Genomic DNA, 18,763 nt, shown 5'->3' with positions numbered 1-18,763 from the left:
CAGTTACAAAATAGTGAATCTAATACCATGTCTGGGTACAAAAGAACTAGAAAAGAACTAGAAGTGGAACAAAATACTACTACTACTACTACAATCTAAAACTACGTGGGTGTAGCAGCTGATACAATAGGTACCCGGTAAACTGGATGTAACAGTGTGTGAAACAAAGATGGAAGAAATGGTGAGGATCCATCCTCATCTGCACTCTGGATGTCGAGAGAGTATGGCTCGAATCTTCTGTTGTAGTCTCCGTCGATGCTGTGTAGCTCCTCTCCTCAGTCGCGGTCGTCTGTATCTCTGTAGCTCCAATGCTCGGTCGATGAGAGTGCCAGTAGTGGTCGAATGAGTGTGGGACGAGCTCTGCAGTGGTGGCTGCTCCTCTGGCTGTCCCATATCTAGTGAAAAGAAATCTGTAATGTGTCTCTGGGACTGCCTCTCTCTAGCTCTCCCCAGTAAAGTGTCTCTATACCTGTGTAACTCAAGTAGATATAGTCCAAGACATCTCTGATCCTCATAACTCATGACCCTAGATAGAGGACCAAAACCCTCTCTGAATAAGCAGTGGAAACGCCCCCGTATCTCATAGAACACTGTGCAATGACATATGTAGTGCAACTCTGTCTCTGGCTCTCTCTGGCATAATCGGCATATCCTGCTGTCTGCTGGTATCCCTCTGAATCTACCGGTCTCAATCTCGAGCTGATGTGAGGATGTGCGTATCTGACCAATGGCACAACGCAAACCATGAGACATATGTGTGTCCATGTAGCTGGGTCGAATCACAAACCCATCTCCTGTGAGGTGGAGAAGATGCTCTCTATAGAAAGCCATCTTCGTGCTCAACTCCTGAGGCGGCTCTATCCATGTCCTCCTGGTGTCGAGCTGGATCAGGTCCTGACGAATGAGTCTAGTGATCTCCACCCGTGTAAGAGACAGCGAGGGTGCCTGAAGAGAATACTGGAAAGGGGGCAACCTGTCCATGGTGAAGCCATGCGTCTGAAACCATGAAGTCATCTGTGCATACCAGCATGAAGTGTCCCCCTGTAGAGCTAACTGTCTGGAAGACTCAAGGGCCAATCTAGCATATCTGTCTCTAGTAGTATCCCATAGGCTGTGCACAAAGGACACTGATCTGGTAAGCGCCTCAATCTCCATGGGGGGGGCAGCTAGCTCTGCTCGAATGATCGCGTGAGGTACGGAGGCCTTGGCTCTAATCAATCGGGAGATCATAGATACCAAGGGCCTCTCCATACGTCTCCAACCATCTTGGCCTACAGAAGGTCCCCATACCTGTACCCCATACATCATAGCTGAGGCTACTAAAGTATCAAAGAGCCATAACTTTGTCCGAGGTTCCTGGAACTGAACCTGCGAACACATCCTCTCCAAGCCTCCCAAGGCCGCATAAGCTCTGGTCAGTCTAGTCTTTGCTGCTCTCCCCAAAGAAAACCTCGGCCCAGTGAAGACTATCCCAAGGTAAGTGTATGCATCTGTATACTCCACAATCTCTTGACCATACGTGAAGGTCGGTGCCGATCTCCTACTGTCTGCTGGTATGCCTTTGAAGCTACCTGTCTCAATCCCAAGCTGGTGTGAAGATGTGCGTATCTGGCCTATGGCACATCGTAACCCATGAGGTAGACGTGTGTCCATGTAGCTGGGCCGTGTGACAAATCCGTCTGTCGTGAGTTGGAGAAGATGCTCTCTATAGAAAGCCCTCTTTGTACCCAACTCCCGTGATGGCTCTATCCATGTCCTCCTGGTATCAAGCTGGATAAGGTCCTGCCGAATGAGTCTAGTAATCTCCAACCGTGTAAGAGACAAAGATGGTGGATCAAGAGAATACTGGAAAGGGGCAGTCTGTCCATGCTGAAAGCATGCCTCTGAAACCATGAGCTCATCTGTGCATACCAACATGATGTATCTCCCTGAATGCCAGCTGTCTGGATGACTCAAGAGAAAGCCTAGCATATCTGTCCCTAGTGGTGTCCCATAAGCTGTGTACAAATGATACTAATCTGGTAAGTGCCTCAATCTCCATAGGTGGGGCAGCCAGCTCCGCTCGTATGATGTCATGTGGAACTGAGGCCTTGGCTCTAATCAGCCTAGAAAATCATAGATACCAAGGGCCTCTCCATATTACTCCATCCAGCACTGTCAACAGATGGTCCCCAAACCTGAACCCCGTAGTGCATAACTGAAGCAACCAAAGTGTCAAAGAGCTAGAGCTTTGTTCGAGGTTCGTGGAACTGAACCTACGAACAAATCCTCTCTAAACCGCCTAGGGCTGCATAAGCACGAGCCAATCTAGTGTGTGCTTCCACTTTCAGTGTGAACCTCGGTCCACTAAAGACCACCCCAAGATATGTGTATGCATCTCTGTACTCCATACTGTCCTGACCATATGTGAATGTAGGTGCTGATCTTCTGACCCACTGTGGCGTGGTATTAAATACCATGACCTTGGTTTTACCAAGGTTGACAGACAATCCACTATCCCCTTCTACTATGCAATGCGTCCAAATGTCTCAGCATACCCTCTGGTGAGTTTGATATCAACACGATATCGTCAGCGTACAATAAAAGAGGGATCCATGTCCCTGCAAGCTGAGCACCTCTATCGCCTCCTCTGGCAATATAATCAAAGACCTCATCAACATACATACCAAATAAATTAGAGGACAATGGGCATCCTTGTTTCACTCCGATAGTGGAGTGAACTATGTCAGATATCCCCTATGGGGTGCGTACATGACCCATCACTGAACTGTACAATGCCATAATCCCCCATATCAGCTCTGTGGGTACCCCCAATTCCATAAGTCGACGCATAAATCTGGCCCGCGGTACTGTGTTAAAAGCTTTGCGGAAGTCCACAAAGCTGCAATATATCCGTTCACCATGTGCTCGACCCTCCTCAATGATAGCTCTGAGTGTAAAGACATGATCCAGTGTGGAGAAACCCCTCCTGAAACGAGCCTGTCCAGGTGGCCGTATGCCCATAGTCTCTGCCCAACTGCTCACCTTATGCTCAAGGATGGATGCATACAACCTTGCCAATGTGTGTCCTACCATGATAGTATGGTAATTCCCCGGCACTGTGGGGTCTCCTGTCTTGAAGATAGGTACAATAGTAGACAATCTCCAAGACTCAGGAAAGCCCTCACACATGACACAGTTGAACAACCATGCAAGCATCTCTGCCAACAAGTCTCGAGCATGTATAATGTGCTCTGCTACCAAACCCTCATGATCTTGTGCTCGTCTGGTCTTCATCCTGTCAATGGCCTCCTTTACCATCTCAGTGGTAAAGAAGGTGCTTGTAGCTGGACATGGCTGTGGTGGATCTAATAGTGGTGGCTGTCCAGGTACAGTGTATAATGATGCTGCATACTGCCCCCATATCTCCGTATAAGTAATCACTGGTGGGGGAGACTGCTCATGGAATAGACGCCAAGCCTCTCCTGAATCTCTACTAAGGAAGAGCTGATATAAATCCTGCTCCATTTGGACCAAGAAAGCTCGCTTCTTCCGTCGTGTAGCAATAAGAGACTGTCTATAGGTGATCACTCCCAATCAAGCTCCCATTGGATCTGAGCTCTCCTCTGTCGACACTCCTATTCATACCAGCTATTCTGAGGCATGTGCCCAGAACGACATCTCTGACCAGGCTGAGTGGTTGAGAGAGAGAGAGAGAGAGAGAGAGAGAGAGAGAGAGAGAGATTGATTGAGAGATTTTTAACTTCTATGTGAGGCCGAAGTCGGCCTATGAGACAAATCAAATATACATGTGTGTATGTCCTCCATCTATCGGAAACGACAAAACAAGACAAACTGGTACTAAATAAGGATAAGCATAAATACCTTGGTTTGTGATGGGATCTGTGGGGAGGGGGGAACGGATCTCTAGTACTAGGGCTATGTGCATGTCTATATGCTCAGGTAGTACAACCATGCAAATGCATCAAGCTAGCTAGCTCCATCCTGTGCCAATAGGAGGATGTAAAATGTGGTACATGGGAGGATCGTGAGCAAGGGCTACTGGGATGAACGCAGCTGGTTGAGCCATCATCTCGGCTCATCTCTCCTCAGTAGCCCGGCGCGCTCGAGTCTGGATCTCCTCAATCTTTCTGCGGTGGAGTCGTGGGGCCCGGAATCCAATAACATGTGGGCGTTGTTTGGCCCGGCTTGTCTCAGCCTGCTGGAGTGTCACTCCCCTCGGTGGATGTGGGAGTGAAGGGGGTGTGGTCCTCCGGAAAAAAATTATAAGTTGTGAATGTCTCCCTCCTCTCCATTGTGTTTGTGTAAGTGGCTGTAGAAATGTATCTCTGTGCCTCTGTATCTTTAGCACGTAACGCACCAACTGTCTCTGATCGCGAGAGTGCATGATCTTGCAGAGGGTAGGCTGCCCTCTAATATCATCATAAGCTCTGCATCTGCAAACAAAGTGCTCCTCACTCTCCACCTCCTCTCTGCATACTCGACAGACTCTCTCCTCCTTGGCAATATCATGAGCGCCCCCCACCTCTTTCTCTAGCCTATGTGATTATACTATGAGCTGACCAATCGCCACTCGTGAGCTATGTGGTATGTAGATGCCCATATAGCGTGGTCGTTGTATGAACCCGTCCTGCAGTATGGTAAGGAAATGATCTCTGTAGTGTGACAACTTCCGCTAAAGGGGAGATGTGATCCAAGTCTGTCCGATATATAACTGCTAGAGATTTTGTTGGAGCACTATATTATGCTCCGAACCATGCTCTAACCTGTGTATACCAAGATCTTTCATATCCAGATTGTGCTATCTGTATGACTGACTCAAATGCTCGTCGTGTGAGTCTCGTGGCTAGGAGCTCTCTCACTCTCTAGATAAAGCAAACCGTTTGAAAGAGTGCCTCCACTACCATGGGGGGGGAAGCAAGCTTTGCCCTGATGGTGTCCTGTGGCACTGTGTGCTTGCCTCGAAACAAGCAGGAGATCATAAATACCTATGGTCTCTCGATCCGCGCCCACTTAGCTATCTGTCAATCCGGGTGCCCACACTGCTATAGCCCACATCAGGGCTGGGTGACTAATGTATCAAATAGCCAGCCCTTCGTGCGGGGCTCCTAAAAGTGTGCTTGATGACATCTCCGCTCTAACATGGCCAAAGCTGCATATCCTCAGGTGAGTCTGTGAGTGGCGGCCTCTTCCATGGAGAAGGGTCCGTGTCTGCTAGTGAAGATGACTCCTAGGTAGACGCAGTGTCAGATGCAGTGGAAGAGTTTAAGGGTTTAGCTCGGATCTAGTACTCCGCACAAACACAAGGGTTACTTTACTTCACTTGAAAGAGAGAACTAAACTGAAAACAATGGACAAGAGAGATAGGCAGAGAGAGAGAGAGAGAGAGAGAGAGAGAGAGAGAGAGAGAGAGAGAGAGAGAGAGAGAGAGAGAGAGAGAGAGAGAGAGAGAGAGAGAGGACACGGCATGTCAGGTCCCAACCACCCTCAAGGGCCCCCTTGCTCTGTTGCCAGAGCAAGTACTTGCTTTATTACTTGCACAAATGCTGATACAATGACTAAATGCCGAGATGCTGAAATGCTAATGGATACTTGATGCTACTGATGCTGGGTACTGACGAGGTACTGTGGTATTGTGAGGCTAAGGACTGGGTACTGCGGGTACTTGGTGCTTGGTACTATGGGTACATGGTACTTGGTACTACGGGTACTTTGGTACTTGGTACTGCGGGTACTGTTGGGTACTGAAGGTACTTGGGTGCTAAGGACACAGAGGTCCTAAAGATCCCTACGCTAAGCTAGGTAGGTACTTGTACTGTGGTGCTACTGAGGTACTTCTGGAAATGCTTGGTACTGTGACGATGACAACGACGCAAGGAGGAGGAGGCTGTGGGCTGATCTGCTATCACCAGGGACGGCGATGGGCTGAAAACTGAAAACACTGAAGATGAAGATGGCTGAAATCAGAAAACGATGGTGGTAGTGTGGCAAGGACTGCAACCACGATGAGGCTAGGCTGGAAATATTGAGGGTTGAAATCTGATGGCGATCATAGGCTGAAAACGTTGATGGATGCTGGAGAAAACACTGGCTGATGGCTGCCCAAGCGCTGGTACTGTTGAGAGGCTCTTCTACTGCTCCTTTGCCTTCTATTGGTGCCCAAAGGGCTTAGGCATTTGCCCTACCTACTTTTAATAAATGTCATGTCAAAGTCACTTATTAATAAATGACTTAAGTGATTGTTCGTATGCCTATATGCTTAAGTGACTTAAATGTGCAAGTGAGGGTATGCAAGTATGACCTGCCTGATCATGCATGTCTTGCTAGAGGCTAACAAGGGTGCCGGGCTAGGTCCTAAGCTAAGACTGACACTAGACTGTGGCAGAAGCATGTCCACGTAGCACAAGTGAAGTGCGCACGTGACATGTGGGAGGTAATCACCTCAATTGGGACTCCTCCTGCTGTAAAAGTGGCTGCTCGCCGGACTGATCTCGATGTGTGGAAGATCATGACCTTGGTCTTCCCAAGGTTCACTGTCAGTCTTGTGTGTGTATATAACTCATCCAAGGTGCTCAAATGGGTTTTGAAACCCTTTGGTGACTTTGAAATCAAAACAATGTCATTAGCGTATAGCATAATGTGGATTGGGGTACGTGCTAGGTCAGCTCGAGCTCCTCACTTGTAAGATGTAATCAGAGATCGCGTCGATGTAGAATCCAAAGAGGGGCGGGAAGAGGGGGCATCCTTGCTTAAAACCAATGGTGCTAGCAATAGACTCTGACAGGCCGCTTGGACAAGGAACTCTCCCAATCACTCTCTCATAGAGAGCATAGATGGCCTATATCATCTCTCATGGTATCCCCAGACTCCGAAGCCGCCGAAAGAGCCTCTCGCGTGGGACTGTGTCAAACGCTTTGCAGAAATCCACAGAGCAACAATAAAGTTTCTTCTTCCGCACCTTTGCCCCATCAATGAGGCAGCGCGGAACGAAGATGTGGTCAATGGTGGAGAAGGTCCGCCTGAACCCTGCCTAGCCGGGAGCACGTAGGCGCTCATTTTCTCCATATGAACTGAGCTCAGTCTCAAGTACCGCCCCATATAGTTTGACCATTGTATGTCCAATCATGATGGTCCCGTAATTCCCCGGGTTCAAGGTGTCCCCAGACCTGTGGATTGGCACAATGGTGTGCCGAGGCCACTCCTCTGAGAAGCCTCCCCTATAGTCTGGTTGAATACATGTGCAATCAACGGGGCTACAGTGGCGGCTGCGTAAATGAGGTGCTCACCTTGTAACCCTGTATGATCTGAAGACCGGTAGTGCTGCAGACGGTGGATGGCCTTCTTGACCATCTCCGTTGTGAAGAAAGAGGAGCTCGTGGGTCTAGGCCCGGGTGGTTGTGGGATCAGACACTGGTTTGGTACCTCAAAGAGTTTCTCTGCATAATCATGCCATACCTGTGGATGCTCAACAGGGGTAGGCGGTTGTGGCTCTTGAAGGGTGCACCATGATGTGGCACTGTTCATGCTTATGAATAAGCGATATAGCTCTAGCTCCTGTGCCTCCACAAAGGCTTGCCGCTTTCGGCATGTGAGTATCTTCATCCAACACCTAGCCTCTCACTCAATGATCTCCCCAAGGGTCCGTTGCGTATGCAACCGGCGATAAAGGTCTCTGCACTCATCATCATACCCAGGGTAGTTTTCGTACGACGTACGGAACGTCTCGTTCCGTACTGCGGGTCACGTACCGTCCCGTACGTTTCGTACGTTTTGTACGTTTTTTTTTTTTTTGTGGCAAAATTCACAATTGTGAATGGATTACATTGAGCAGCCCAACTCTCTCTCTCTCATGCTCTAGCCTCTTCCTATTTAAGCAATGCCTCTCCATCTTGTTCTCCAACACTTCCAAGCTCTCAATGCTCATTGCTCTCAATGCTCTCACTGCTCAATGCTCCCATGTTCTAGCTCTCAAGTGACAAGCTCTAGAGACTAGAGTCTTGCCTCTCCATCTTCTCTCCATTGGGTCTCTCCCTCTCAAGCTCCCATTGAAGATCTCATAATGTCAAGTTTCTTTAAGTGTAAAGTTTAAACCCAAGGGCCTGAGCCTTAGACGTAAGAATTCTTTGTTTTTTTATTTTGAACGTACGTAACGTCATCGTACATCTTAATATTTTTTAGTTCGTTTAGTACCGCACATCATCGTACGTGTACAAAACGTACGGGACCGTACGAGACCACTATTTTGTGGCTTAGTCCCTTGGGGGGGGGGTTTGGCTTGTGTGGGTGGTGTACGGGAAAGAGCCAGTGGCCGATGCCTGAAAGACGGATGTGACGTGGGAGGTGAGCACCGGTAGTGGTGTAGAGAGGTGGAGTAAAAGGAGTCCCTTCTCGACCTCTGCCGAGTAGGTGGCTAGCTCATGTGTGACATGAATTGTGGTGTGTGGGGGGGGGCGTGTCATGGGTGTGGAGGGTGTGGTGTTTCCAATGAGGGAGAGGGCAAGATAGGTGTGATAGGCTCCAATAGGTATGGGCAGGATGGTGAAAGAGCTAAGTAGGTGTGTGGCCTCTCTAGATCCCATGATGTAATCCATGGTACTTCTGCCCCCCTCCCCCCTTCCCCTCCGGCTATAACTCCATGTGGTATACAAGTCAGCCCTCCTGAAGTGGGCTACTGGGCCATCCCATTATACATAACGAGACGGTGCTGAGAGCCTAATATGAGCAAATGGTGGCTGTACATTGTGATGCGGGCTGTCTATTGAATCTCTCATGGTAGTCTCCACCTATGTGGCGTGCACTGCCACCGGGTCCTTTATGTCATGTCTCACACTGGTCACAACATCAGAGTTACCGCGGAACGCCCCCTAGCCCCTGTTCCGGCGTTCCGGGGGGCAGTTCCCTTCCCGAACGTTCCGAAACGTTTGACGTTCTGAGTGGCCAGTACAAACCAGAACGGCCGTTTCGGAACGTTCCGGAATGCCCCCGGAACGTTCCGGAATGCCCCTGGAACGGCCAACGGCTACAAACAAATTTGGCAAAAATTGAAAAAATTGAAGTAAATGTTTGGGCTTCTTTTTGAAGTGTGCAAGGCCTCAAGGACTCATAAAATGCACCCCCTCCCCCTTTCTCTCCACAAGCTAATCCTCAAGGCTCAAGCTCTCTCCCTCTCACACTCTCAAGATCTCTCCCTCTCAAGACTCACTCTCTCAAGGCTCAAGGCTTCAAGCCTTCAAGCTCTCTTCCTCTCCCTCCCACTCTCTCAAATCTCTCCCTCTCCCTCTCTCTCTCTCTCTCTCTCTCTAGTCATAGCAAGGTTGAATGGTCTTCAAAACGAGTTTTTTGTGATTATTAGAGTCAAAGCACTCTAATACTCCTTGTATTTAAACACAAGGAGCTAAAAAATGCACTATTTGGGTGTTTTTTATACCTCCCGTTCCGCGCCATTCCCGTTCCGGACCCCTAGCCGTTCCCCCGTTCCGCAGGGATCCCGTCGCTGTTCCCGTTCCGCGTTCCCTTTCCCTTACTTCAAGGTTCTCAGACAAAATTGAAACTTAAAAAGCAATCTCGACATCAGCCGAGCTCAAAAAGTCGACTGACCTTCCATCTTGATACCTGCACCAAAAATTAGGGTTAGGTTCCTTCCATAAGGTCGTAGCCAAGCATAGCATGGTCCATCAGCTCTTGGACAGACAATGTTTTCTTTGGCGGTTATGGTAGTCCCAAGATAGCAATCGTATTGGACCTCCAAGGTCATCTGCTCGTGAAGAGACATCTATTGAGAGATGTCGAGAAGTTTCAAGTTATAATCTACTAGGGTTTCCATGGCAAGTATTTCAGGATACCCACTCTACCAGAAGTTGCACTTCGAAGGAAGATGTCAGAAACCATAAAACTTCGGGCAAAATTTTCTTGAAAGCTTGCCAAGTCCTTGGTAGCTATAGACATCAACATGTGCATGGCACTGCTTCTGAGAAAAACAATGACTCGAAACAAATCTCAGATCCTTCTTTTGCAAGTGATCTTAATGCCTTATGCCTTGTAAGACATGAGCGGTGAAGACGGGAGAGGGCCCGATGCGCGATGTATGAAGGATGGGAGTAGCTTATAAGTCCGGAGTTGGGAACGGAAGATACTTCAAATAAAATTCCATTAGTTTGCTCTGTCTTCTCTTTTGTAGGACTGGTATGCTTTTAGAAAAGCACACGACTGATGCTCTCATACGACTATCACAAGACGGGCACCACGTGCCAATAGAAAAGAACAGATTGAACAGACTTTTAGCACTTCAATAACAACTGAACTGAGAGAGAGAGAGAGAGAGAGAGAGAGAGAGAGAGAGAGAGAGAGAGAGAGAGAGAGAGAGAGAGAGAGAGAGAGAACACACGGAGTGGCAAAATTCCACTCCAGAGAGTATTGGCCCTAAACCTTGGCGCCCTTTTCAGCATCAACACAGTACAAGCCGGTACTCCGGACTCTTCACCTTCTCTAGGAAGCATGCCAGAGAATGAGCCCATGGCCTCATATTTAAAGGCCCTAGGCCCCAAAAGCAGTTTACATGAAAAGCCTTCAAACTCAAAAGCTTCTGGTCCAAAAGCAATGCCAAAAAGCTGCAACCGTAAATCACGAAATCCGTACAACTGCCACGTCAGCAGTTAGTGCAAAACCCGGAAATCCGTACAGTGCCACGTCATCATGTCAACGGAAAATCTGGAGCGTCCGTACAACTGCCACATCATCAGATTTTGTGTAATTCTTGGGGTGTTTGTGTGTGTGGGTCTTGCTTTTTAATTCCTTTATGTCACTGGGGCCCCATCGGATGGGGTCCCCATAAGTTGGTAGGACTTCTTCTTCTTCTGTTACTTGTTCTTCTTAGGGTTTAGGCCCCTCGGCCGTGATCCAAAGGCCGGCTTAGGTCTTCAGTGGCTTGACACGTCAGCAGTTTGTGACAGAAGGTCTAGCATTTCCGAGAGTAGACCTCCTCCACTCTGTGCCCCTTGTCTACAGTGTTATTTCAAGTTTAGTTTGCCGTTTTCAATTTAGTTCAAAATTGTTTTGGACTGCCTTTTGAGGTGATGAGGTTTAGTAATTTTGTAATCCACCAGAATGTACTTAGATTTAGTCTTACTAATCATTACAAGATGAGCTAAGTATAATTATGTCCTTGGGTTTTAGTCCCTTGAGCCACTCTTGAGCTTGGCTAATTGGACATTCATTAGGCACAGAGAAAAAATTTCGTGGTGTCATCTCTCTAATTAGGTATTTCCAATAAATCCACCTATTAATCACCTCTCATACACATACACTGATATCTTTGGGTGGATCTTCACTCAATTTCATCAATCAACGGTGGTGATGGTTGATTAGTAAGTATAGGAATCACTCAGAGTAGGATCTCTTATCCTTTATGTGTTTCTTCCCATGCCCTTTCAGTTTTGCTATCCACTAGGATGTACTTAGATTTAGTCTTACTAATCATTACAAGATGAGCTAAGTGTAATTATGCCCTTGGGTTTTAGTCCCTTGAGCCACTCTTGAGCTTGGCTAATTGGACATTCATTAGGCCCAGAGAAAAAATTATGTGGTGTTATCTCTCTAATTAGTCATTTCCAATAAATCCATCTTTTAGTCACCTTCTATATACATACATTGGTATCTTTGGGTGGATCTTCACTCAGTTTCATCAATCAATGGTGGTGATGGTTGATTAATAATATGTGTTTCTCCCCATGCCCTTTCAGTTTTGCACTTGCTTGAAGTGCTCAACAAGAGCTTTTGATCAAAGCCCTTAAGCTCCAAAATTGCACTTCATTAGCCCTTCTAATCACGATTTCTCTTGTTAGGTGTGTGTGAATGAATGCATCCATAAAGTCAAAATAAACCTTTTTGTTTCCAACTCCCTCACACAACAAGCCTTGGATGCCCAGTTGGGTAGGCTATTCTTGGTAAGGCTATACGTGGGTGTGGTCATGTGTTCAATCCCCGGAATTTTGGGGCAGAGCAAGCTGGGTAGACGTGATAAGATCTTGGATCAAGTTCACTAAAGCGGATTGGGTCTGGGTAGTGGCCGTTCTCATGGTGGATAATCCTTTTGGAGGCAGCCGGATGCAATCCCTGGCGGAAAACTAAAGTAGAAACTGTTTTTGGGTTCCTGCGGGCATTCTCCATATACAGCAGAGGCCGGGTACCTTATTCCCAAAAGACTACTCCCACCAAGAGCTTGGCTTTGGAGATAGCCTAGGAGAGCTTGGCTTTTGTTATAGTCATTGGTTTGAGGGGAAATCTTACGAGTATGAATCATTATGGCACCTTATAATTATGAGCCATTAGGCACATATGAGTATAAGCCATTTTGAATGGTACTCTGCTCTATCCACCCTAATGGTATAATCATTAGGCACATATGAGTATAAGCCATTTTGAATGGTACTCTGCTCTATCCACCCTAATGTATCACCAAGACATTGGCAAGAGCACTTGGTTGGCTTTCACAATCCTTCCTGCCAAGGAAAGAAGTGCCAAGATCCAGTGATAAACCTTTGTCGGAATACATAGGAGGAGGGGGTGCAATCAGTTGCTCAAGTGTCAAGTCCTACAAGGAATCCCAAGCAAAACGCAAGTGCCCAGGGACGAATCCAACAAAAAATTTCTGTAGTAGACCAATCAAGGTTGGGTGATGGACCAATCCAAAAAGCAACCCTTTTGGTGCCAGTTGATCAGCACAGTGGAAACCACACAAAATGTCTCAGGAGTGTGTTGGTCCCTCTATAAATTGACCTCCTGGCCCTGCAAGTACAAGACAGAAGCATCAACAAACTCTGCACCCCACAGCTCCTCACATCACGAGTAGGCATATATAACCCTCTCAGCAGCAAAGTAGGCAATGCTTCGTAATACTTGCACGCCATAGCTAGTAGGGGATGCTTCGTAATAGAGGCCAATCTATTACGTTTTCAGAAGGGTGTCCCTTGCAAGTGTCTAAGTTTATTTTCAAGGTGTCTGAATGTAGTCTGTTATGCCTTGCAAAAGGTGTTGTCCCATTGCAAATAGGCTGAGTTCACTTTAAAGTGTCCGATTGCTTAAGTGGAAGCCAATTTTGAAAATGCCTATACGTTGACCTTCTAGCTTTTAATGTTCTGTTACCCAATCATTGGAGTGTGCTCTAGTCTTCAACAACATTCGTACAATACAAAATCGGGAGATTGCCAAGTCTTGACAATTTTCTTCCATTGCAGGATGGTTATCGTGCAGTTCGCTTCAATCCTTATTTGTGGCCATCTTACCAAAAGGTTTTTTTGATTCGATTAATAAAGTCTAACTTGTATCTGTATCCCTAAAGTTTATATAAATACTTTTTTATTGAACTTTGACAGATGACAAATGATGTTGGTAAAGCACTTTTTGCTAAGGCTGGGGAACTTGGTATACCTGTTGGCTTCATGTGCTTTAAGGTGATTTTAGTTTTGCAGCTAAACTGAAGTCCTTTTTATAGTTTTTGTCCATAAATCTGGATATGAGCTGGAAATCTATGTACGAAGGAATTTGTTGAGCAAACAAATACAAATGGGCAAAAGCCCAAAATGAGAAAGATATCAATGAGGGAGTATATGAACTTACATAATGTGTTAAAGGTGCCTATTCTTATCTAGGGTAGCGTTCCTTTCTGAGAAAGGAATTTGTCATGCAAGTCTTTATATAGTGATGCAAGGTGTCTCCAGATTTGTGGATCGGCACAATGGTGTGCCTGGTCCACTCCTTTGGGAAGCTCTCCCCTATAGCCCGGTTGAATACATGTGCAATCAATGGGGCTATCGTGGCAGCTGCGTAAATGAGGTGTTCACTCTGTAATCCTGTATGATCTGATGATTGGCGGTGCTGTAGGTGGTGAATAACCTTCTTGACCATCTCTGTTTTGAAGAAGGAAGAGCTTGTGGTTGTGGAATCGGAGGCTGGTTCGGCATCTCATTAAGTCTTTCTGCATAATCGTGTCATACCTAGGGATCCTCAACAGAAGTGGCCAGTCGTGGCTCCTGAAGGGTGCGCCATGCCATGGCACTGCCCATGCTCATGAACAAGTGGTATAGCTCTAGCTCCTATGCCTCCTCGAAAGCTTGCCTCTTTCGGCGCGTGAGTGTCTTCATTTGACGTCTGGCCTCTCGATCAGTGATCTCGCCAAGGGTCCGCTGCGCGTAGAGCTGACGGTAGAGGTCTCTGCACTCATCATCATACCAACGGTTTTGTGGCATAGTCCCTGGGGGGGAGTGTCGCTTGTATGGGTGGTGTGCAGAAAAGAGCTAATGGCTGATGTCTAAAGAACAAATGTGATGTCCATGGAAGGCAAGTGAGGTAGTGTTGAGGAGGGATAAAGTAAAAGGAGTCCCTGCTCGACCTTTGCCGAGTATAAGGGGGCTAGCTCATATGTGAAATGGATCGTGGTGTGTGGGGTGCGTGTCCTGGATGTGGAGGGTGTGGCGTCGCCAGTGAGGGAGAGTGCAAGATAGGTGTGGTCGGCTCAATCGGTATGGGTGGGGAGCTAAGTAGGTAGATGGCCTCTCTGGATCCCATAATGTAATCCATGGTACTCCCTCCCCCTATAACTCCATGTGGTATGCACATCAGCCCTCCTGAAGTGGGTCACTATGCCATCCGGTTATAAATCACAAGACGGTGCTGAGAGCCTAATCTGAGCAAATGATGGCCATACTCTATAATGCGAGCGGTGTCTGGTGAATCTCTCATGGTGGCCGCCTCTTGTGTGGTGAATAGTGCCACCGGGTCCTCTTTGTCGTATGTCTCACACTGGTTCCGGCATGTCCTGGCATTGAAGTCTCCCATAAGGAAGACTTCCCCTAGTGTAGAGTACTCCATAATCTCATCTGATAGGCATGTGTATGGGGATGATCTCTCCTCCCCCTCCCCTTCTGTCTCTGTGGTAGCAAATCTGGAGCCTGCGGGGGTGAAGTAGCTAGTAGATAGTCCTGTCCCGTGATAGCTAACAGGCTTGTGGGACCCGTGCAACAATCTGTATCCTGATCTGGAGTCCCTTTCTGAAATGTATAGCCACCCCTCCCAACCCTCGTGTAGTGTGCTGGCGAGTGGTCCCTCGATGTGAAGACTCCAACTGAAAGCCATGGATCCTGGTAGGCTCTGCTCTAGGCTCTCATGTGTCTCTCTCAGAAGAATGAGGTCCCGTCCTCTCATCACCTCCTCAAGCCTCTCTGGATGTGTCCATAGATCCCCGTTGCAGCTCCAAACCGCGCAGTGGATGTCCCACAAGCCGCGAGTCCTTATGCAATGGTCTTGCCATCAATGATGACCCTACCATCTCGGTATACCGCCTTCTTTCCTTCTTTACGAGCTTTCTTGACTCTAGGCATGCATGCACGGCAATGGTCTTGTTGCATCTTTGTGAAGTCGTTGTCAAGGTAGATAGGAGGCCCCTCTAGCCCTCTTAGGATAACCCTCTTCTGGATGAAGGATGTTCGAGACTCCTCGGAGGTGAATTAGAGGATGAGGGATCTTTTCTGTAAGTCTTTGCTGGCTCTCCAAGCTTTGTGAAGGAGTACGAGCGGAAGTGCGACGCGAGAGAGAGTCCGAGAAGAAGAGCACGACGATATGGTGAACTCGCTCTACTGTAATGTGTAGAGCATAGTGAATTCTTATTAGGATTTTACAAAAGAATATGTGTACATACCTGGCGGCCCGCCCACTTACCTGGACGACCACATTGGGCTTTATACCCCAACAACCTCCCACTTAAAGTCCAATGTGGTACTTTAAGTGTGAGAGAAGCTACTATACAAGCTAATATACAAGAGATGTACTACCCTACACCTAACTGCTTGCGAAAATGCGCAAAGCTCTCTGAGGGAAGTCCTTTTGTAAGTAGATCAGCAGGATTTTCTGTGGTGTGAACTTTGACAAGCTGAAGTTGCTTATCCTCGAGCATTTCCCTGATGAAATGATACTTCACATCCACATGCTTTGTCTTTGAGTGATAAACTGGATTGCGAGCCAATTGTATAGCACTTTGACTATCACAATATAACACAGGCATCTCTTCTTTGATTCCCAAGTCGATTAAGCCAAATTGATTCTTTGCATGCCTCTGATGCTGCAACATATTCAGCCTCCTCTGTAGTAGACTAAGTAACACAATCTTGTAATCTAGAACGCCATGATACTGCTCCACTAGCCAATGTAAAGACATACCCTGACGTAGACCTTCGGTTGTCTAAGTCACCTGCATAATCTGAGTCTGTAAAACCCTTTACACTTAGCTCCTGACTCCCATAGCATATACGCATACTCTTTGTAGTTTTCAGGTATCTCAATATTCCTTTCACTGCCTCCCAATGTTTCTTGCCTGGGTTTGACATGTATCGACTTACTACTCCCACTGCAAATGCAATGTCTGGGCGAGTAGCAATCATTGCATACATCAAACTACCCACTGCAGACGCATATGGAATCTTATCCATTTCAGCCTGTTCTTCCTCAGACACAGGACAATCTTGTTTGCTAAGTTTCACATATGGTGGCAATGGAACACTCAGTGCCTTTCCCTTCTCCATATTGAAACGTCGCAAAACCTTGTCAATATACTCTGTCTGAGATAACCAAATCAACTTCTTTGATCTGTCTCTCTCAATGCGCATACCAAGTATATGACTTGCCTCACCCATGTCTTTCATGTCAAACGATTTTGCCATCTTTGACTTCAAAGCTGAAATTTCTTTCAAGTGCTTGCCAGCAATCAACATGTCATCCACATACAAAATAAGGATCAGCCAACTACCATCCTTAGCCTTCTTTGTATATAGACAGTGATCGAACTCACTACGTTTGTAGCCTTGAGAAAGCATAAACTTGTGGAATTTATGGTACCATGCCCTCGGTGATTGTTTTAAGCCATAAAGACTCTTTAACAACTGGCATACCCAATCTTCCTTGCCTTTCTCAACAAACCCTTCTGGCTGTTGCATGTAAATTTCCACATCTAAATCACCATGCAAGAACGCTGTCTTTACATCCATTTGGTGCAACACCAAATCTAATATGGCAACCAATGCAAGAAAGCATCTCAATGTAGTCATCTTGACCACCGGAGAGAAGACTTCATCAAAGTCAATGCCTTGTTCTTGCTTAAAGCCCTTGGCAACAAGCCTTGCTTTGTACTTTGGCTGACTATCATGAGCGGTGATCTTATACCTGTAAACCCATTTACAAGGTAGAGGCTTTTTGCCTTGTGGTAATTTAACTAGCTTCCATGTCTTGTTTTTATTCAGAGCTGTCATCTCTGACTGCATGGCCAATTGCCAATTCCCGGAGTCCTTCATTTGCACTGCTTCCTTGTAACATGAAGGCTCATTGCAATCAGTCAACATGACATAGTTCATAGATGGAACAAACCTATCAGGAGGTCGTGTGACACGTCCAGATCTACGCACAATAGGTGGCTCAGGCTCAACCACAACCTGTGGTTCCACTCTATCTTGTCCTTGCTCCTCTTGAGCCCTGACATTTTGTCTTGCACATGCAGGTCCATCTTCTTGGAAGACAACTCTTCTAATCTCCTCAACCCTCTCTGGTTTAGAATGATATTTGGATTCATTAAAGTGAACATCATTGCTGCGGACAACCTTTCTGGATTCGGGATCCCAAAGTCTGCACCCCATCTCACCAGAATTACCATAGCCTAGAAAGATGCACTTTCTACTTTTTGGCTCAAGTTTGTTCCTAAAGTCCTTTGGAACGTGAGTATATGCCTCACAGCCAAAGACTCAGAGATGCTTGTATGAGGGTATTTTGCCTGACCATACCATCTCTGGCACTGAATCCTTCTGCAAAACCTTGCTAGGAGATCTATTTACAAGATGAACAGCTGTTGATACAGCTTTAGCCCAAAACCCATTTGGCAGTTGTGCATTAGACAACATACTTCTGACCTTCTCTTGTATGGTCCTATTCATCCTCTCAGCAAAACCATTTTGAGGAGGATTGTAAGGAGCAGTAAGTTCACGTTTTATACCTTTTGACTCACAAAAGTCCTGAAAGGCCGCCTTTGAAACATACTCTCCACCATTGTCAGTGCGTAAGCATTTAAGCTTCTTGCCACTCTGATTCTCCACAAGTGTCACAAACGTTTTGAAAACACTCAACGCTTCATCCTTGTGCTTGAGAAAGTAAACCCATACTTTCCTCGAGTAATCATCTATAAATGTCATAAAGTAAGAAGCTCCCCCTAGAGATAGGTTAGGCATAGGTCCACACAAATCACTATGAACAAGTGCCAACTGTGTATCTCTTCTACTGCTTCTATGCTTATGTGGCTGCTGTGTTTGCTTACCATACAGACAATGTTCACAGAATTCAAAATCATTAAATGAAAAGCCACGCAAATAACCAGAACGAGACAAGATTTCCATTCCCTTCTTGGACATATGTCCTAACCGGCTATGCCACAAAGAAACGTTCGGCTGCTCGGTTACATTGATTACATTTTTAGAGACATTTGATACATAAATCATGTAAAGTCCTCCAGACTTTACTCCATGTGCTACTGTCATAGAACCCTTGGATATCTTCCACATGTTCTGTCCAAAAATGGTGACGTAGCCAGCATCATCAAGTAAACCTGTGCTGATCAATCTCTTTGTAATTGCAGGAACATGTCTCACATTCTTCAGCGTGAAAGAAGAGCCATTCTGAAACTTCAATTGAACATCTCCAACACCTAAGATCTCACATGTCTGCCCATTGCCTA

At 46.6% G+C, this 18,763-nt stretch overlaps 1 protein-coding gene across 7 annotated transcripts in view; it reads left to right on the top strand.

Annotated features, from left to right (window-relative positions):
- The window catches only part of LOC147441824 (catalytic/ hydrolase), a 200,580-nt gene that overhangs the window by 107,339 nt on the left and 74,478 nt on the right, over positions 1 to 18,763 (top strand). For all 7 annotated transcript variants that reach the window (XR_015190155.1, XR_015190154.1, XM_086528216.1 and 4 more), the window contains 2 exons: positions 13,233 to 13,286; positions 13,371 to 13,448. Coding sequence is in view for 5 of the 7 variants with exons in the window: in XM_086528216.1 (XP_086384342.1) it covers positions 13,233 to 13,286; positions 13,371 to 13,448 (132 nt within the window). In the remaining 2 variants the exon portion in view is untranslated. The remainder of the gene's footprint in view (positions 1 to 13,232; positions 13,287 to 13,370; positions 13,449 to 18,763) is intronic.

Source organism: Adiantum capillus-veneris, chromosome 14, assembly GCF_014529385.1.
Source record: "Adiantum capillus-veneris isolate H3 chromosome 14, ASM1452938v2, whole genome shotgun sequence".
NCBI lineage: Eukaryota > Viridiplantae > Streptophyta > Polypodiopsida > Polypodiales > Pteridaceae > Adiantum > Adiantum capillus-veneris.
This window is presented reverse-complemented; position numbering and strand designations above follow the sequence as displayed.